The following is a 21,255-nucleotide window of genomic DNA, read 5'->3' as shown; positions in this document are numbered from 1 at the left end:
AAACTGACAGATTGAGAAAGCCAACTTTTCACAACCGAGCAACAAAATAAAAGACCACGCTGCTGCAAAAACACACATTTACTTAAAGATAATAGAAAATATTTAATGTTTTCATTGGCAATACAAACACATTTCATGATTTCATACAAATATGTTGAGCTATTTAACCGTTCTCAGGTTACAAACTAACAAGTCCGTCTTAAAACACTGATGACACAGCAAGTTTAAATTTACAGTAGTTCAGGATGGAAACCAAATGTGAGTTCTGTATACAAGCTGGATCTTTTTGAGCATGACAACTTACATAAGATGAACACACAGTCAGTAAATGTATGGCAAGAGCAAACACTATAAGATATTGATGTGGAGGCAGCAACAGCATTCACGTGCCTGTATCTCATGACTCATCTCTGGAGGTAATATGTTCCGATGAAGCCTTAATGGAGCAGATGGTGATGGTTAATGGAGACGGAGGAGCAACAGACTCACTGGTAGGTTCATGATTACCTCGGTATAAAAGACACTATGGCAATTCTTATCAGGACAAGAAAGAAGCTTGTTTCCATTCACTGGCCATCGCAGCTGATGGATTTCAAATCAGACCCCATCGGTTCCACTGTTCCACCACCTGAACACGATTATACAACTCCCTCTTCATGGTTGGTTACCTGCCAAACTGGCTGATTTACTTGAAGCACTTAGCACACAGAGAGAGTAACAGCAATTTTGCAGCATTAATTCCCGCTCTGCTTGTTATGGTTGTACAAAGAGAGGGGTGGAGCACAGGGGCGGATAAGAAGGGGAAAGTGACAAGGACGTTTAAAGGGTAATTACGTCCCAGCCTGCATAGCAGCGACGTCCCTTTTAGCTTTTGCAACTTTAAAAACTTATTTTTTCACATGTACAGTCGGCAGCGAAAGACTATAAGAAAAAACCTTCTTTCTCTTACAAAACAAACCAATGTAAAATTATTTTTTTAACAGTCAAAATTACAGCAGATTCACAGTGTGTTCACCGCCATGCAAGTACACATTCAACTTCTGCTGCATACAGCCAAAACATTCTTCAAGTCCTTCATACAGACAAATAGCTGACTCACTAGTGTTTCTACCGGTCTCTGATTTGAAAGGGATTCAACGAGTGTGGGTTTTTCCAGTGAACCCTGGTGTTAAGACTTCTTCCTGCCTTTTCCTCTGCCTCCTGCAGATTGCAGTTTGCTCGTAGGTGCAGAGAGCGAGTGGATCTGGAAGTCGACTTTCTGCTGCAGGATCCCTGTGAGAATGAACTCAGCAGTGACGACTGGGAGAGAGGCAGAAAGAGCCGGGCCACACAGCGGCCAGTCCTCCTCGCAGGAAATCACTACAGTCTGAGGCTGAGAGGTAGGGAATAAATAAGGAGGTAACCACACATATGTTGACTGACAGGATGTGAATGCCATAAAAAATAATGTTGATTTATTGTGTGGTAGAGAAGAGCTGTAGTGATAACTGGATGAATCAATAAGTGGTCAAACCATTAAATTAATCACCAACTATTTTGGTAATCAATTAAACGTCTTGAGTATTTTTTTAAGAAAACAAAAAGTAAAAATGATCTGATTTCACCTTTTAAAATGTGAATATTTTCTGATTTCTTTATTCCTCCATGACAGTAAACTGAATATTTTTTGGTTGTGGACAAAACAAGAGATTTATAGGAAGTCATCTTGGGCTTTGGAAAAAACTGATCGACAAAACCAGAGAGGTGCATCTCAATTGCAACTGTCTTGGCTGATTCCAATGTCAGCTTTTTTTAAAAGTGTGACCTGCTGATTCTGATTGTCTGTCTTTCGAAGAACCGTAATTGTATTTGTTACCTTTTTTTTAAATTTAAAATGTAATTGTTTGTGTGAAATAAAACACTAATTATGAAAAAACCAATAAAACACATTGCACTTCTGGTTAAGGCTTCATAGCCTTATCCTCAAAGTAAATGGGCAATTTATAGCCCACAGCTTGAATGTTTTACTTTCCAAAAAGAAAACAGGTGCATTAGATCACAATGCATTCCGGCTTCAACTGATTGGTGCATCTCTACAAACAACCATCTTTCATTAATCAAAACATTCTTTGAGTGTGAAAATAATCATTAGTTAAAGCTCTGTAAAACCGGATTGATAAAACGTTTGACTGGTACCTTGTGAGAAGAGGGCATCCTGGGAAGAAAGGTGGCTCCACTGCAGGAGATTATGTCCTTCATTTGAACTGGATCTGGCTTCACTGACTTTGTAACATGGATCTCGTATCCCTAAGAAGAGCGAAGACAAGAGATGCAGAGCGCAACATGTAAACAAAAATGATTTCCCTCTATTTTTATTCAATCTCTGCAAGAACGCCTCAGGAAATTAGTCTCTCGGGAATGTAATTCGGTAAACACGTCTATACAATTCCTCAGTATTAGCCAGTATCAGCATAATAAGTGGTATTAAAGTATCACTTTACAGCTTTGATGAAACGGTGCAGGGCGGGAGGAGTATGTGACGGAAAATGAAACCGCTTCCCGATGCAAAGTGCCCATAAAACATTACCAATACATTAAAAGTCATTGTCAAATTACTTTCCACAAGTCACGGTGTAATGGGAAACAATCAACACTGTGCTCTTGTAAATACACAAGCTCGTCCAGCTACAACAGAGGCTGAGCTGAAAGCAACGCTTGTGGGTAAAAGGTCAAGCATTTCACTTAGCACTTTTATAGGCTGAGGATGATTCTAACACAAACATCTCTGGATTTCAGGATGACTAATACCCACAGTCAATATTATCCACCACCCCTGTGCCACACTCACTCGCTCGCTCAACCTCTCATTCACAGGAACAAATATAAAGGAGACAATGTAAATGGCATGGTTGTGGTATGAGTACCTGTAAGAGAGGCTGACTGCTGGCTGTCCTCAGAGAGTCCTGTAAGCAGAAATTGAACTTCTTCTCCTGCTCCGGATCCTTCACAGTGAACGCATTAGGAGACAGGAAGCTCCCAGCCTTACCACTCTGACACACAGAGAAAGACATCAGAGAAGTGAGTGTCTATCTGACTCTGGCTATGTCCGAAATCACTCACTACTCCCTATATAGTACATTACATAGTGACTACTAAATTTGGAGTGCTGTCTGAATGTCTAGTGGGAATTATTATACCCTATATTATGGACTCAGTATCCCACAATGCATCGTGAAAAGTAGTGTACAACCGATGGTCACTAACCAAGCCATATTCACCATCATGCATTGCACTGAGAGAAAAATGGCAGACTGAGCAGTGTCTGAAAGTACTATTTTCTTTCTGCCGATGAGCTCCCTGTATAGTCCATTATGTTGGACTCCCTATGTAGTGAGTACGGAGTAAGGAATGAGGGAGTGATTTCGGACACAGTGTCTCTTAGAGAGAAAAAAAGCTGGTCTGGGAACTGTTTTTACTGCTAATATATAGCAACTAACCTTTTCCAGCCAGTGTGTGGTAACAATTGGGACTCCTTTAGCGACCGCACACAGAAACTTGACAGTCCTGCGCACCTTATCAGTCACCAGAACGTTCATGTCTGCCACACCTTTTGCCATGCTGCCTCCTAAACGAGCCAAAACTCTCTCCCCTGCTTCATCCACCACTCCTGTGAACAGCACCTGAAAGAACGTTTTTTTTCTTTCTCATTAGTCAAATTACTCTCTCTTGAGAATAATTCTGCAGACAAATATGGCCACATGTTTACAAAGACATAAAACCTTGTAGGCCTGGCTGGCCGCTCGTGCTCGGCCACCAGCTGCCGGGGATACGCAGGAGGAACGGGGGGTCTTGGCCAGAGGCGAGGAGACCGCAGGAGCCTGTCGCTTCCGGGATACACTCCTGGTTGGAGTCTGGGGCTGTTAAATGGGAGAGAGTGCAGGGAGGGAGGGATAATGTACATATTACGACAGACAAGGACAAAGCAAGGAGAATGGTGAGGACAGGAGGAGTATAAACATAAAACCTGAGAGCAGACAGTGACTGAGGCCATTAAAGTACTTAATTCATTAGTGTATTAATGATGATTCAGAGCAGGTCAGACTACTCTTGTTGTTGAGAGAGTGTGGGAGACCTGGTCAGTCCCCGGCCTGTTGTTGATTGCAGTACATTATGTTTGTTGGAAAGGCTGACTCATAGACAGAAATGCACGAGGGCCTTCGGCCAAGGTAAAAGCCTTCCTCCTGAAGGACAGAGGTTCCTGTGCACTAATTACATTCTACTCAGCTTTCTCTTTGGTCTGATTTATGTTTAGGTCCTAATGTTATTTTTCTCAATCAAAGGCAACAACCTCAAAATGTAGTAGATGAAGTTATTAAGTCACCTCTGATGCCTCCACATGTGCATCCGGGTCAACAGATGTTCCACTGTCTTCCTGCTCCTCTGTTTTCTTCTTCTGGATCGCTGATGGACGACCTCTGCCTCTCCTCTCAACCATCCCCCCCTCCATTTTCTCACTCGCTTCTTTCATCTCCAAATCAGTAGGAGGATCTTTTGCATTCTTCTTTGCTTGAGCGCTGGAAGCTCTACCTCTTTTTTTTGGTTCATCTTTTGTTTTTGCTTCTGCTGTTTGGGCTTTCTCTTTTCCTTGAGGGCTTTGGGTGCCACAGTGAGAGTCCTCCTCAGTATCTGTCTCCAACTGTCTTTTTCTTCCTTTTCTTTGGTCTTTAGCCTCGACTCCATCGCTGACTGCAGGAGCCACTGATGCCTCCACAGTTTCACTCTTTACTGCTTTTTGGCCCCTGACATTCTTTTTAGGCGGAGGTGACTCTTCATTGGCAAGTCCTTCCTCCTGGTTTGAAGGGGTTTTCTCATCTGCAGCTGCAGGTTCAGAGCCCTTTGCATTGGCTCGCCGACGCCCCCTTGTGGTAGTTGCCTGTTGAGAGTCTATTTTCTCATAATCTTCCTGGGGAACCGTATCAGAGGACTTCTCCACTTTCCTGCTCTTCCTGCCTCTGGGTGTAGATTTGGTAGCTGAATTCTGGTCACTCTGACTACTGATAAGAGGGATGAAGTCTTCCTCCGCTTTCCTCCCTCTTCCTCGTTGCCTGCCTCCTCTTGCGTTGCTCTGAGAGCTCAAGCTGCAGCTGGAGATCTCAGAGTTGTTGGAGTTAGACCTCGAGAGAGCTCTCTGAGGGGAAGTATTATTACTGTCCTGCTCTGTTGTCTCTGCAGCCACCGTCCTCCTCCTGTTGCTGCCTCTGGCGACGGCCGGTCTTGGTGGCTCACTGGTCCTCTTTGCTCCTCTGCCTCGGCCTCTGCCTCTCCCCCTGCTCCCCTGGGTGTTGACACTCGAAGCAGACCTCTCTGAGCTGACAGAGTTGGAGGAGTTGGAGCGAGATCTGGTTCTCCTTGCTGGGACGTCATCATTGGTTGATATGGTTGAGTCTTGTTCTGGCTCCGTTGTACTCCGGGCAGCGGTTGTTCTTCTGGGTGCTCTTCGACCTCTTGCAGGCGTTTTGACACTTTCTTGTTGCTCTGTTTGTTTTTCTTTGGCCTCTTTTTCTTTTTTTTCTCTCTCCGATGTCTCTCTTTCGTCCCTTTCCTTCGCCTCACTCTCCAGTCTTGCTTGGTGTTCTTGTTTCTTCCTCTCCCTCTCAAGTCTCTCTTCTTGTTCCTTCTTCACTGTCTCCAATCTGTCTTTTTCTTCTTGTTCTTTTCTTTCTTTTTCCATTCTCACTTTCTCTTCCCTGTCCAATCTCTCCTTCTCTTCTTTTTCTGCCTTTTCACGCTCTAATCTCTCCTTTTCTTCCTTCTCCTTTCTTTCCCTCTCCAATTGTTCTTCTTTTTGCATCCTTTCAGCTCTTTCCTTTTCTTCTTGTTCCTTTCTTTCCCTCACTATTCTCGCTTTCTCTTCCCTCTCCAATCTGTCCTTCTCTTCTTTTCTGCCTTTTCACGCTCTAATCTCTCCTTTTCTTCCTTCTCTTTTCGTTCCCTCTCCAATTGTTCTTCTTTTTGCATCCTTTCAGCTCTTTCCTTTTCTTCTTGTTCATTTCTTTCCTTCACTATTCTCACCTTTTCTACCCTCTCCAATCGCTCCTTCTCCACTTTTTCTGCATTTTCACGCTCTATCCTTTCCTTTTCTTCTTTCTCCTTTCTTTCCCTCTTCAATTGTTCTTCTTTTGCTCTTACCTTTTCTTCTTGGTCCTTTCTTTTCCTCTCTCTTGTCTCTTTTTCTGTTTCCTCTGCTTCCTCATCTTCCTGTTGCTTTGTGGATTTTTTCCCTCTAGCTCGCTTAGCTCGCTCTACCTTCTCCCCTTCCTCACTCTTATTATCATCAGGCATCTGTTTTCCTCTCCTTCCTCTGGTAGCTGGTAAAACTTTATTCTTCCTGCTCGTCTGTCTCCTGGGAGGTTCAGAACACTCTGCTTGCTCCTCCTCTTCTCTTAATCCTGACCTTGTCCCTCTTCTACTTCTAACTGTGACACCACTGCCTCCAGCTTCAGATTGTCCCCTCTTTCCTCTCCGAGGGTGCGGGACAGTTTTTGTCTCTAAGGGCTGAGTATCAACAGTGGAAGCCTCAGAATTTGTAAGTGATTGTGTCTCCTCGTCTTGGATTTGCAGCGGCTTTGCTTTTCTTTTTCGCAGACCTGGAATTGAATCCTCATCATCACTTTCCTCATCTTCACCTGTGACCACTGGCTGAGTTTCAACAGCAGAGACGTCAGAAAAAGTGAGGGGCTGCGTCTGGTCTTCTTCAAGTTTCAGTGCCTTTGCTTTTCTTTTACGAGGCACTGGAATTGAGTCCTCGTCATCACTTTCTGTAACTTTTCCTGTATCCATTGGCTGAGTTTCAACAGCAGATAGCTCAGAGTTTGTGAACCTTTGAGTCTCCTCTTCTTCAAGATGCAGTTGCTTTGCTTTTCTTTTTCGTGGACCTGGAATTGAGTCCTCTTCATCACTTTCCTCATTACCACTTGTAGCCATGGGCTGAGTTTCAGCAACACCGATGTGCATGGGCTGGGTTTCAGAGCTAGTGAGGGACTGAGTCTGCTCATCTTCAAGCTCAAGTGGTTTTGCTTTTCTTTTCCGTGGACCTGGAATCGAGTCCTCATCATCACTTTCCTCGTCGTCACTTGCACACATAGGCTGAGTTGCAGCTGCAGACAGAGCTTCACTGAGATGCCTCTCCTGAGGTTGAGCTGCCTCCCCATGTCCCTCTCTCTCTTCATTCTGCTTGACTTGTAGTACAGATGAAGCAGGATTTTCTTCCTCTACACTCTTCGCTTCCTCAAAGGCAGACATAGGTTGGGTTTCAGCCATGGAAAGAGTAGATGCGGTGGGAAAGTCTAAAAGCTGAGTCTCAGCAGTATCACTGTCTTTTGTCTTATCTTCATCTGTTTCATCCTCTGAATCACAGTAGGGCTCTGAAACGTATGCCTGTGTTGCTTCTAGGGCCAAATCTACCTGGCCTTTCTTTTCAGCCATTACTGAACATTTGGCAGCTTCCTCTTCCTCTCCGTAAGCCTGCGTAGCCTCCAGATTAGAATCACTCTCTGAGGAGGTTCTGTCTGAATTTGAAATAGCTGCATATGCTTGAGTTTCTTCCAGATTCACATCCCCTTCCACAGAGACAAAGGCTTGGGTGCTTTCCATGGCCAGAGCTTGGGCCCGATCCTGCAGGTGGCTGCTGTCAGACAATCCCAGCTGGAAGGACCCTCCTCTGCTCGGCTGTTCAACTTTTTCATCACCAGAAGACTCAAGGCCAAACGCTTGGGTGGGTTCCATGGTGTGGTCCCCTGGAGCATTGCCCTGGCAGTCTCTGGTCTGGAGAATGAAGGACTGAGTCTCAGCCACCACCAAATCCTCATCCTGGCTTTCTGAGCAAGAAGACAGTGCTTTCGGTATTAGAGCAGCACCTGGAAGGAGAGAAATTAAAGAAGTTTGTGCAAGGTTAAAATAAATATTTTCAATTTGATACATCCTCTTGGTTACAAAACAGACACAGTTATCTGCAATTGGAGTGCATTAAAAGTAATTTACTGACGTCTAAATGGAGCTGAAGAGGGACTCAGGAATGCCTGAGTGTCCATATCCTCCACTCCTCCTTCTGGACCTGTCCCAAAGTGAAAATAATTACATTAAAAGACAATTTAAAGCAGGCTTTTATCTTATGTTTAGAAATGTGTTCAAAATTGTTAAGCAAGTTATCAAAGTACAGTGGATCAGAGGCCAGGATGTGTCTTCAAATTGAGTGAACTGAGGTTCACTTTCACATTCATAAGCAGATATTCTGACCAGGAATGCACAATATATATGGCACCAATAAACTATCAGCCCGATAATGGGAAACTCATATTCTTGGCTGCCAGCTTATATGAGGCCAAACTGCTTTCACTGACTTCAGAAATATATCATCTACACACTCCGGTACAGTAGATGAACTTTACTTTTTACAGTTTCAAAAGAAGACAGCACCACTGCAATCTGTAATACATGTTCCACAAGGGTTATCTTTCTTTGCTCACTAGCCTTAGCCTTTCTTGTTCTCAAGTGTATGTAAACTACGGGTTAGGAACTTCTTTTCAAAACAAAAAACAAGAAATTATCTGTAATCTGTATTGGCCACGAGGAGCAGGCAATTATCAGGTATCAGAATCGGCTGGAAAAAAAAAAAAAATCACAAATCCCTAATTCTGACCCGTCTGTATTTTAAGAACTAACAACAAATGTACTTTTCTTGTATGATATTGTTAATACTGTATTATATATATATATATATATATATATATATATATATATATATATATATATATATATATATTAATTTTTTTGCTTGTTTTCTTGATCATTGACTCTCTGCAGTACTCACCCATCTGACTCATCGGACTTGATCTGTCATTAAAACGTAAGAACAGGCTTTATGTCACACCTGTTCTCACGGGGAGTTTGCGATTGTGTAAATGTATAATTGTATTGTATTGTCATCTTGACTTTCTTTTCTTTGTCACTGTTGTTTGTACTGCTGATAGTGTTTTTTTTAAGCAAAATGCTAAACAAATGCTAACTACAAAACAGCAAGAACCTGAAACAATCATACAAACAAATGAATGTGTAATTTATTCTAAAGCTGCACTGATGGGTAAAATAATCGGTCAACAGAATATTCACTGACAACAATTTAGTTTTGTTGGTTGTTTAAGTCACTTTATAAGTAAAGTTCCCAAATATTCCATAGTTGAAGCCTTTTCGATTTGAGGATTTGATGCTTTTCTTTGTCATATATGATAATAAACTGACTATAATATCTGTTGGGACTGAGCCCTTACGAGTACATAATTTTTGGGCTTTGGGAAATTCTAATGCGAATCCTATTCTTAACCTATTTTATATAATCTAATTTATAAACCAAACAATGAATTGAGAAAATGATCAGTAGATTAATCAATGATAAATATAATCTTTAATTGCATTTCTCATTCTATTAAGTTATGATTTTAGGGTAAATTGGCTGATTACCTGTCAGTTGTACAGGAGTAGAACAGTTCTGCAGAGGTGGAGCCATCAACCCAGGTGTGTTTTCTCTGCGCAGATTAGGAATCTGTCCATCACCAGCGCTTCCAAAATCGTCCTCCTCATCTTCCACATCTGTGTCACTGTCCACGCGAACGTCAGCTGGATTGACACCGTCCCCAGCAGGGGGCACGCTGGAGTCATCCACATCTGTGTCTGCATCAGAGTCTGACTGAAGAGCTTCTGACGTGGCACCGGGAACGAATGACAGGGATGTGATAGCAAAAGGTATAACCAGAGGAGCCTCATCTTCCACATCTGTGTCACTGTCACAGAGAATATCCAAATTGGCTCCTGCTTCTGCAGTGGTGCGTAATTCTGTGACAGCAGACACCACAGAGGGTTCACTGATGACAGGGGCAGGAGTAGCCTCATCATCTGTGTCACTGTCTAGATGCAGGCTATTAGGAGCGGCAGCAGCGGTTTTAGTCCAGATTGGCTTGCTATCTAATCCAGTGGGACTTTCATCTATTTTAGAGATTGTAATTGTTCCACATTCCTTTTCTTCTTCCTCATCAACGTCTGTGTCACTCTCTAAGTGAAAGTCTTCCAGTTGTGCTGAAGTGGCAGAGTCAGCTGTGGGTGTGTTCTGTACCGACAGAGGTTTTGCTTTTGAAGCAGCGTCTGACACAGCAGCATCATCATCATCATCATCATCCACATCAGTGTCACTGTCCATGGTGATGGCCTCTGGCTGATTAACTGTTAAAACATGAGGAGGTTCTATGTCGTCAGCAGAGGAAAGCACAGATTTGATATTTTTATCCAATGCATCATCATCCTCATCCACATCTGTATCACTGTCCATGTGAAACTGGGCTGTGTTCGGTGGCTGATCAGTGTTTTGGTTTGTTGACAGGGTCACCGGATGAGCAGGTACCACCTCTTCCTCCTCTCCTTCCACATCAGTGTCACTGTCCATGTTAAATGCAGGGATCGCGTCTGTGGAGACTGCAGGTGCAGATACAGGCAATTTATCTTCTCCTGTAAGACTGACATTGTTTTCCTGTTTCACTGACAGACACTGTTCACTTTCCTCAGACTTTCTCCCTCCCAGTGCTGCTCTTTCTTCCTCCTCTCCCTCCTCCTCTTCACTATTGTCCACAATTGCAAGTGCCTTTTTCTCCTTCAGCTGCTGTCGCCCCACATCTACTTCTGTCTCCTCTGTGCTGAAGCTGACATGTCTGTGAGGCCTATTTTTAGTGGAGACGGAAGGTGTGATGGGACTTTCATCCTCGCTGTAAAACAGTGGAAAACAAGTTGACAAGCCTTATAATTCCAACATTGAAGAATAAATAAACTATAATAAAGTGTATATTGACATGTTTGGTTATACCCATATTATAAATATACATAATTAAAAAAAATTCAAAATATATTGTTGATAGTGTACCTTTCAGGGACGATTTTGTTTGTGGGACTCAAGAATGTTGAACATGTGGGACTGGATTTATAGGAGTCAGAATCAGACACTGTAAAAAATACAATAAACATGAACTTGTAAAACATCAGATACAAAAGACAGAGCTTGATTACTATAACTATTTATATAATTTACATACCTTGAGCCTTGCGCCTCCTATCTGCTCCTCCCCCTCTTTCTCCTTCTGAGTCTGAGTCAGATTCAGGGACCAGGGTCCCCTGTGGCTGGGTTGGAGTTTTCTCAAAGGACAGGCAACTGGTTCTGACAGGAGTCTCCCTTGTGCCCTCCCGATCTGGTAAAGACACACTTGCCTCTGTACCTCCATTGACACATTTCTTGCTGCCAGTGCTTGTGTCAACTTCTTTTTCCCCGGAGGCATCTGACAACCTGGCCTTCACCCGTGATTTTTTGCTCAGAGGAGTCCTGAAGCCTCCTTGAGACCAGGCTGTGTCTGCAGCACAGCGGACATACTGACATGGGATGTCTGCCACCACCAAACTGTCACTCTCACTAAGGGCATATCGTACATTTGGAGTGAGCTTTAAGCGGCCCTTGCGGGTACCGTTCATGCTCCCAAGGTCCCATACTAAAGCCTCTGTGTCTTCTTCACTGTGGCAACCTCTTTTCCCGTGGACAGAGATGCAAATTGTAGCATGCTGTTTGGATACTGAGGGTGCCAGCAAGGGCAGGGTGCATGTGTTCGGGTCACGGCCCAAAACATTTTCTCCCAAAAAGAGGGGCAACTCTGGGGGACAGATGATAAGATGTACATTAACAATGCATGCTGGCCACAAGTTATGCAGACTGAGCTTGAATTGGTGGTTATAAAAGCAGCAGTAAAACACTCACCTTTCTCAGGGATGTGTTCATTCTTTAAGATGCACAGTTTAGCCAACGGCTGCCCCCTCTTGTTTCCATTCTCCTCTTCATTTTCTTCCTCATCTGACTCCAAGAAGGAGTCACTGATCATTTGAGTGGCATCCATTCCTCACACACAGGATCTGATAGCACGACTGCTCTACGTAAACACAGATAAATGGCTATTTAGGCTGTAATGCTAACGTCCTGTTTCACAAACGTTTGACCGGCCTTCAGAACACAGATCGTTAGCTAGCATTAATAACGGTAGATATTACTAGGCAACTCCATGCGGCTAGCGTTAGCCTAACTAGCTAATTGATGATCTCTTCAGCAACACCTTCCTGTTGTATTCCTGATGTGCTCCTGGTTGCAGCAGTTATCTAGGCAGCGATAAAAAACGCTGATACAACTTTTATTGAACGTGTACAAACATGTCCTTAAAAAAACACACGCACACGCACACGCACACACAGAGCGATTCCACTTCCGTTCAGCATAACAACAAAACGAACACGGAGATGGCAAACTAACGTCTTCAAGTAACTAAAACAAGTTCAGTTGCCTACGATACAGCACCTAGAAAGACTAAAAAGCTAGTACAGATCATTCAAACGTCAACGTCACAATTTCAAACCTAACTTCTCATTATATAATTCCGTCTTGGTGAGGAGAAGGAACTAATGCAATCATTTTAATGGTTACTGGCTACTATTTTGACGGTAATAACAGTCCCAATTAACAGATAATTGTTTTGGCAATTTTCTTGAGAACTATGGAGGAAGTTTACGCCATAAGTCAAGCAAGTGGCTTGACCATAATTCACCCAGGTGCATGGCAAAATCCCTCTAAAAAGCTCATATTGTTTTCCATAATGCTTTAACTTCTACGGGGAAACGTTGCACTATACCCACCTTCACCATTCACACGTCTCGTCTTGCCCAGTGAAGATAAACAAAAAATGTTCATGCATATCCTGGAAAGAATTAACCACGCCCAAAAGAGGCGTTAAAGCCCTCAAGCGATTGGCCAATATACCTATCAGTCACGCTACACTCTGTAGCCATTGGACAGTTACACCTCAGCCTTACTTTCAAACTACCTGATTGGACCAGAATTTCTCAAAGCGTCACTGTTCACACATTCATTTTCGCGCCGTACACCCGTGTCTTAAAGGGACCGTACGCCCCAGTCTGACACATATCAGGAGACAGGACAGCTGGCTTCACTCCCCAAATTGATTGTGCCGATTCACATTTTCTGTATGTAAAATCATACCATGTCCACAAAGATGCTAGAATGAATAGCTGTGGATGTGGTGAGGGGCCTAAGGAGAATGCCTACGTACACGTTCAAGAATGCAGTGCTGTGAATGCTGTGCTCATCCCCTGACTGTTATACACCATCATAAACTGCTGACTCCTCAATCTTCACTAGCCAGTAGGGGTCCCAAATGATTAAAAACTGTTTCAGTTTGGGCTTTTGTTATTGTATTGGCATTTTCACTTTTTTGACATTTTGTTTTGGATCCTGCATATTTTCTCCCTGCTTATGGCACAATCCTTATGCATTCAACCTGGACACATAACCTGCCCTTTACTCCATGGACCATCACACACATTCACCCAGACACACCTGGTAGAGATCTGCACTCATGAGTGCATTCTTTTAGTATTGTGCACACAGCAACCTTGGGGCTTGTGTGGGAGGACCCAGCTGCCAGGATCCAATTAACATATGTTTTTTGGCTTGACTCATAGATGTGGGAATGTGGCTCTGTCTGACACTTCTCATGTTGCAAATTGGTCGTACACCCTTAACTGTCATACTGCTTGCAGAGTAGAAACTCATCGGGATGCACCTCACTGTATACTATATGATACCTGGCAACCATATCTGACCAACTGCATGAGAAATCCTGGCGTATGAGTACCTATTTGAAGGTTTATGCTCATGCAACAGAAATTTAAATCTACTTATCCATGCATTACGAAATGGAATGACACAATATTTTTCACAGCTGCAGGAAATAGCACATACATTTATCAGTAACCTCTGGCGCAGAAACTGCTGATCTCAACAGAGTTAACATTAATGCACCTCTGGAAACCCCCCTTCATAGCCAATCCTTTATATTTAGACTAATAATAATAATCATTGATATGCAAGAATTGATGAAAGGAAAACAAGGTTTTTTTTGACAACTTTATTCGCAGTGTATCACAAGGGATATCTATTGTATGCTAAAGTTTGATTCTAGCAATGACACTATGTTTGTTCCATGGTTACTTCTGTGGTTGCTCCTATTTGATTATTTTTCATTTTGGCAATGGCGTCTTGACCTTCACATCTTCATCTTCAAGCCTCGTCTTCAGCTTCCTCCTCAAATTCACCCTCCTCTTCAGCTGTGGCATCCTGGTACTGCTGGTACTCAGACACCAGATCATTCATGTTGCTCTCTGCTTCAGTGAACTCCATCTCATCCATACCTTCACCTGTGTACCAATGCAAGAAGGCCTTGCGACGGAACATGGCTGTGAACTGCTCAGAGATGCGCTTGAACAGCTCCTGGATGGCTGTGCTGTTGCCGATGAAAGTGACGGCCATCTTGAGGCCACGGGGTGGAATGTCACAGACGGCGGTCTTGACATTGTTGGGGATCCATTCGACGAAGTAGCTGCTGTTTTTGTTCTGGACATTGAGCATCTGCTCGTCAACCTCCTTCATGGACATGCGGCCACGGAACACAGCGGCGACGGTCAGGTAGCGGCCGTGACGTGGGTCACACGCAGCCATCATATTCTTGGCATCGAACACCTGCTGGGTGAGCTCTGGGACTGTGAGGGCTCGGTACTGCTGGCTGCCTCTGCTGGTCAGGGGAGCAAAGCCAGGCATGAAGAAGTGCAGACGGGGGAAAGGCACCATGTTGACAGCCAGTTTGCGGAGATCGGCATTGAGCTGACCAGGGAAGCGCAGGCAGGTGGTGACTCCGCTCATGGTGGCGGACACCAGGTGGTTAAGGTCTCCGTAGGTGGGTGTGGTAAGTTTCAGAGTGCGGAAGCAAATGTCATAAAGGGCCTCATTGTCAATGCAGTAGGTTTCATCTGTGTTCTCTACAAGCTGGTGGACTGACAGGGTTGCATTGTAAGGCTCAACCACTGTGTCTGAAACCTGAGGACAGAAAACACAGAATCTTTTAAGTCTCATGATCGTAGAGAACAAAACCTACATTTCAAAAATATCATGCTTTATCACAAGGGTATGTTACCTTGGGGGAAGGCACAACGCTGAAGGTGTTCATGATACGGTCGGGGTACTCTTCACGGATCTTGCTGATGAGCAGGGTGCCCATACCGGAGCCAGTTCCACCACCAAGTGAGTGGGTGAGCTGGAAGCCCTGCAGGCAGTCGCAGCTCTCTGACTCTTTGCGGACCACATCCAGGACTGAGTCCACCAACTCAGCTCCCTCTGTGTAGTGACCCTTGGCCCAATTGTTTCCAGCACCGCTCTGACCTGGAGGGGTAGGAATGACATGCAGATGAGCCATTCTTTCCCCTTGTTCATAAAAGGCTTTACTTATACAGTAACAAGAGCTTTATTCCACCCACCAAACACAAAATTGTCGGGTCTGAAGATCTGCCCAAAGGGTCCGGACCTCACGGAGTCCATGGTTCCCGGCTCCAAGTCCACAAGAATGGCACGAGGTACATATTTACCTCCTCCGCAAGAAAGAAAATGAAAGAATATGAGAAGAAAGAAGGAGGGAGAAGGGGGGAGAAACCATAACAACTCAATAATGCAGGAAACCACAGTCTTGGCTGTGACACAAAATATACTGTGTACTGTGAGAAAGTCCATGCATGACAGAGGACATGAGAAACACATCTTAGAGCTGAACATATATCCACATAATATACACTTAATTTATGTACAGATCAGTTGTTTGTAAGTCAGCTGACCTGTGGCCTCATTGTAGTAGACACTGATCCTGTCCAGCTGCAGGTCACTGTCTCCGTGGTAAGTCCCTGTGGGGTCGATGCCGTGCTCATCGCTGATCACTTCCCAGAACTGCAGACACAAAATGGAAGGTATCACATGACAGTTACTTGCAGAGAAAAAAAGGCATCTATCCATGAGCAGTGCGGTTTATGGGACTGGGGACTTTAAACGAGGAAAACAGCCGTGGGTTTGCGTTTTTGGCTTCTGATGAAAATGACGGGATTTTTCCCCTTTCACCAAGCCATATCTTAACCCCTTTAATACAATGCAGCTGTTAATATTTCCATAGTCATCAACTGATGACTTAGCAGAATGCAGTTCTTTTTTTAAAGGATCACAAAGGGACTACAGATCACTTCACAAGCTAAACTGGGAATACACTCCATTTGCGGGCCGTCACACTACACTGAAGGCACTGATTGTCTTCAGATTTGTATTCACGTCCTGTTCTCTCTTTAAAGACCACACTCAGTGTGGGTTTGCATTAGATCCCATAAGCAGGGTGAGCTGTTGCATACGCAGGCAGTTATTTGCATGCACATATATTTGAGATATCCAACTGAGGCTTTTTTTTTGTCATAGTGCCTCTGATTTACTGCTAACAGCAGCAATAGGAGGATTTAGAGTAATCTGGTTAAACAGGCTGCATTGCAGCTCAAGACTTAGGAGATTGGGAGTCAGCTGTGGTTTAAGTATCATGACATTTTAAATAAGACCACGTAAAACAAAAAATGACCAAGTGACCTCAATATGAGAGATATCCAAACAGGACAAAGAGAAGAACAAAGGTAACAAAGATACTACCAAAAGAGTGATGAACTGACCGATATTTGACAGGAACACGATGGATAGCTATCAGTAAAGACTGAAAATATTGAAAGTGAAAGAATGAGGACAATAAGCAGGAAAGCAATGCCACACCCTGACCTAATTCACCACAATGTAGCCCTTCGGCAATTCTGTCAATCATATCCACCGGACATCTGAGTCAATGAGTCCTGGGGGAATGGAAACAATTGAAGATCCTCCCTGCCAGGCCACCAGTGGTTATTTTAGCAGCATATTGGAAAAACACAAAGACACTAATGATGAGAAGGAGATCGGTATAAAATTACTTCATTATCTCTGATTGGACAAGCTGATATGTCTATGTTATTGACTAGCTGGGATTGGAAAAAAAATGTAAAACTTTTTTTTTTTTTGGAAATAATATTAAATGTTTGTGGTTGTTATATGCTTTCCTTCAGCTATTATCTCAAGGCATAGGCCACACTTGCTTATTAAGTCAATTGACAGCCCAGTGACTTCGCCCACTGTGCATCAGCTGTTTTCTCCATTCCTCCCCCACCCTACCCCTAATTTGGTTACGAGGGGAAAGACATTGATCACAAAGACGGTCCCTCCTTTACTGGACATTAAAACCTCTGTCAGCAGGGCATCACTATGATAATGATGCCCCCTCCGATATATGGGCCATTGTTTGTCTGGTCTCCAGATTCCTGTGTGTGTCTGAGAGAGGTCCCACTTAAACATATGCTGCCTGTAACAAATGATCAGTTGTTAGACAAAAGGAGGCTGGGATAATGATGGGCCAAGAAGCCATGCACTGTAGCAGACTGCAATTGTTGCTGTAAGACTGGGTGGGTGGTGTATTGTACTGGTGGGGCAGACTGCAGGGCCCTTTAACTACACTTTAGTTACAAAAAAAAAAGCCTCCAAATCCAATATAAATCGGCAAAAGTATGTATCCGAGTGCACTTTGTTGCTAAAATACTGATGATCTCTGTCATAAAATGCAAACGATCTGTCTTTTTCAGAAGTAGTAGTTCTTTCTTCACCAATTATCCATGCCACACCCTTTCCACAGCTCCCCTGCCTTCTCCCCAGCTGAAACAGCAGTCTGCATCTACAGCCCGCAGAAATAAAACCTGATCAATATTTGCCATGGATCCATCTGCCATTTGGGGCTAGAGGAAAAAAAAAAGAAGAAAAGTAGGCCTCCTACCCCAGCTCCCCACTCCTCATTGTCTGAAACACCGGCCATATCTGCCTGTGCAAGACAAAGAACCCAGAGGAGTGCGGAGTACTGACTGAGGGGCTCTGACAAGTGAAGAATGGACTGATTTTTTTTCTTCCCCTCCTCTACTTCTTTCTATTCCTCAGACATTGTGCTGAGGTCAGCTGAGCCCTCACTGCTGAGGAGACGCAGACACGCCCGGTGTTGTGTGAATAAAAAAACCCCCGTCGAGACACAAGAGCCCCGTTATACCGTTATATCGATGAGAGCAGAGCAGAGCTCGGTCCGCTGCTCCACACCCACCCACCAGTTACCGCAGTGCACAAGATCCAGACAGAAAAGCACCAAAAAGACTCAACAACAGTGGGATTTAACTCTCTGTGAGGCATACTTTCAGTTTCATGATGTGTTCAAATGCACAAAAGTATGATACATATGAAAGGGGTGTGTTTTTTTATGTATGTATAATGGCACAAAAAGCTGTTCTTTGTCTTCACATAATCAATTAGCCTCGTAAAAGATGTTAAGATAATGACTGATACGCATAATGAGGCTTGGGCGTTTTTTGTTTGTTTTTTTTTAACAATGAGAGGACTCAATTTTTTCTTAAAAGGAAATAGTAAATGATCAATACTTTTATTTTCCTACCTTGGCACCGATCTGGTTACCGCACTGGCCGGCTTGGATGTGCACGATTTCCCTCATTATGGATGCGAAAGTTTTACAACGGTGAGCAGGAGCGTTTCTCTTCACGGGACCGAGGAGCCGACCGCAGACTGGTTTTAAAGTGTCGGCGGACAATGCATTTATAATGTTGGAGCGCATCCAGAGCGAGGCTGGGGCCGGGGTATGGGGCGTGGCCTAGCCCCAGACCCAGCTGCTGCGCGCGCTGATTGGCTGAGACGGCTGACCCAGGGAGAAGACGGGGAGGGGCAGCTGCTGCAGAGCAGGGAGGAGACAGTAGACAGGGAGATGGAGCAGAATTTTACCAGCTGGTGACCAGAAACACCCAGTAATGATGATGAGATGTATTGCTCTTTTTTTTTTTCTTTTTTTTTGTTTCATATACATTACATGTGAATAGTTAATGAGCAGTTTTAGATCACTCCCCTTACCGTAACACTCCTTGCAGAGGAGCCAGATGGCACCAAATTCGGTTTCCAATCTGAGACAGTGGGGTCAATCGGTTCAAGCCTCCCTCACCAGGGTGCTTTGGAAATATTAGGAAAGATCTGGGGTGACATGCTGCAACACAGTCTCCTGGTGAGGTCTGTATAGCAGCTGTTCTGGAGCTTTTCTTCCTATTACATGGTAAGCTCTAATGCATTGCATCCAGTTGTGTTCATCATTATTACCTGTGTCCAATCACTGATTGTTCAAGTATATCTCCACTAATTTTACACATTAAAGTGTGTCTTCAGGTATTGGGGTGTGCTACTGCATGTGTTGAAAACAGGAGGATATAGGCTTTTGTGGCTCCAGAGGGAGCTGCATGTAATCTGATTGCTTCCAGTGACGTCACCCCAGTGGCCAAGTGGCATTGTCGGTAATGTAGGCACCAGGTTTTTTGAAAAGAAATAAGACAGTTTGTAATTAACTCCTTGAAATGATTTTAATTATTTGTTTTGGAGTACACTGCTGGACCAGTGGACTGCTCTTCAAAACCTGGCACTGACATTACCCACGATGCAACATCGCCACTGAGTGAGATCACTGGAGGTGATTTAGCAGATTACATACCAAAACAAAATGTCGCCAAGACCAAATGTTAGCAGTTAAAATGTCTGTACACCACAGATACATTCAAATTTGTACTTGTTGTGTCACCATTGACATGCCTATAAATCATGTCATGTCATCTATTACCTGACTTTTATGTCAGGAGGTGGAGGGGGTGGACTTAAAGGCGACAAGGCTGCCAAGCCAGTGACTGCAACACCGCTAGATATTTATAAGGAGACCTTGGATCAATTTCCAGCTGTGTTTGTGGCGACAAAACCTGATAATTTTGGCAGAAAGTCGGGCCATCTGTAGCACGACCGAACCAGGTGTTTTTAGGAGGCCTCAGGTCAATTCCAGTTGTGTTTGTGGTGACCAAAACAGGTCACTTAAGCCAAAACACAATGCTTTCCTAACCCTAACCAATTTTTTCACCAGTGCATAAGCAAAGCATTGTGACAAGACATAAAGCAACCTAATGTTTTAATTTAGTTATTTTTGCATAAACATACAGTGCCAACATTTATTCTGGCAGTTGGGTTGGATAAATGCAGCCTTCTCTGGAGCCACAAAAGGCTTTATACTACTTTTTTCACATATGCAGTAATATTCTCAAAGAGCTGTACACAGGGTTCTGTAGCTTTCCATTTTGGGGATTTGTGATTTACCCGTTTGTGTCCGATGTTCCCAAACAAGGTGAGCTAACACAGACTCGTAACAAAGCTTGTTGGATATGTATTCAGCTGCATTTAGAAGTAATACATACCAAAAAAGATTATTACCAATGCTACGTAGCTCCATCTCTCCTATCAGCAAATTTCAGATCACTTTTTTTTGGAAATGAATCGATTTCACAAAAAAGGAACATGTTGAATGTCAAAGTTCAGAATACAACCTGCTTAATCTCCCACAGTCATGGCAGAGGCCTGGGTAAGTGACTTCATTCATTCTGGACACAAGGGAGGATGTCTGTGGCAAATAAGAGCCTGGGCCTGATGATTGACGTCTGGTCAGAATGGGCGAGCACTGAGCCAGACTCCTTTTTCCAGCTCCCATCAGATAGCGAGGACAAACGGCAACAAATCCAAAGCCATCCATGTCTGTAAAATAATCAGATTATAGTGTTAACAGTTATTACAGAGTATGAACTAAACTGTGCTGATGGAGGATTTTTTATTTATACATAATAGTGTAGTCGGGTTTGAACGTCCCTTATATTATTTTTTTTTTATTAGAATTATTCTGAATTATTTTCCTGATAGAGGCGGTCATTGGGAAATAAAAACGAAAAGAAAGCATGTGTTGCCTTTCTCTACCTTTGCATTTTTTTTCACATTGAAGACATTCTTGGTTGATGTAATGCTCTATCAGTATAATCTTAGTGTCTGATTGTAATACAAGACTCCATTGCAACTGTGCACATAAGTACTGTTATAACTACGTAACACATAATGGTGTGCACTTTTAGACATTGTTCCTGTACAGTGATCGATCATCGAGAGGATACATCTAAACTGGCAATTGACAGCCCATGTCGCTGTCATGTTTGTGCTTCAGTCAGAGGCTATGTACAAAATTGCCTTTTATTTTTCCGAGGTGAACATTGATGGTCAAGGTTAAATATATGGGGCAACTGCTTTTCAAAGCCAAAACATAAGCCCAGTAATCAGGAATCGTGTTTCGTGCGATG

At 43.5% G+C, this 21,255-nt stretch overlaps 2 protein-coding genes across 2 annotated transcripts; both read right to left on the bottom strand.

Moving 5' to 3' along the window:
* Positions 1 to 63: 63 nt before the first annotated feature.
* mdc1 (mediator of DNA damage checkpoint 1) lies at positions 64 to 12,274 on the bottom strand. Its single transcript, XM_030393821.1, is given in 12 exon segments — positions 64 to 1,372; positions 2,176 to 2,286; positions 2,904 to 3,029; positions 3,477 to 3,659; positions 3,759 to 3,896; positions 4,361 to 5,926; positions 5,929 to 7,895; positions 8,024 to 8,092; positions 9,496 to 10,787; positions 10,943 to 11,021; positions 11,112 to 11,717; positions 11,822 to 12,274. Coding segments are annotated over 12 exon segments (6,477 nt in total). The 5' UTR covers positions 11,958 to 12,274; the 3' UTR covers positions 64 to 1,168.
* Positions 12,275 to 14,021: 1,747 nt separating this feature from the next.
* On the bottom strand, positions 14,022 to 18,662 carry tubb5 (tubulin, beta 5). The gene is made up of 5 exons (XM_030393823.1): positions 18,495 to 18,662; positions 15,790 to 15,898; positions 15,439 to 15,549; positions 15,099 to 15,343; positions 14,022 to 15,001 (listed from the first exon to the last, which is right to left on the bottom strand). The coding sequence occupies exons 1-5, from the start codon at positions 18,549 to 18,551 to the stop codon at positions 14,189 to 14,191; spliced, it is 1,335 nt and encodes a 444-aa protein (XP_030249683.1). The 5' UTR covers positions 18,552 to 18,662; the 3' UTR covers positions 14,022 to 14,188.
* Between the last annotated feature and the right edge of the window lie 2,593 nt (positions 18,663 to 21,255).

This window comes from Sparus aurata, chromosome 17 (assembly GCF_900880675.1).
Source record: "Sparus aurata chromosome 17, fSpaAur1.1, whole genome shotgun sequence".
NCBI lineage: Eukaryota > Metazoa > Chordata > Actinopteri > Spariformes > Sparidae > Sparus > Sparus aurata.
The sequence above is the reverse complement of the archived record's forward strand: the minus strand, read 5'-3'. Positions and strand labels throughout refer to the sequence as shown.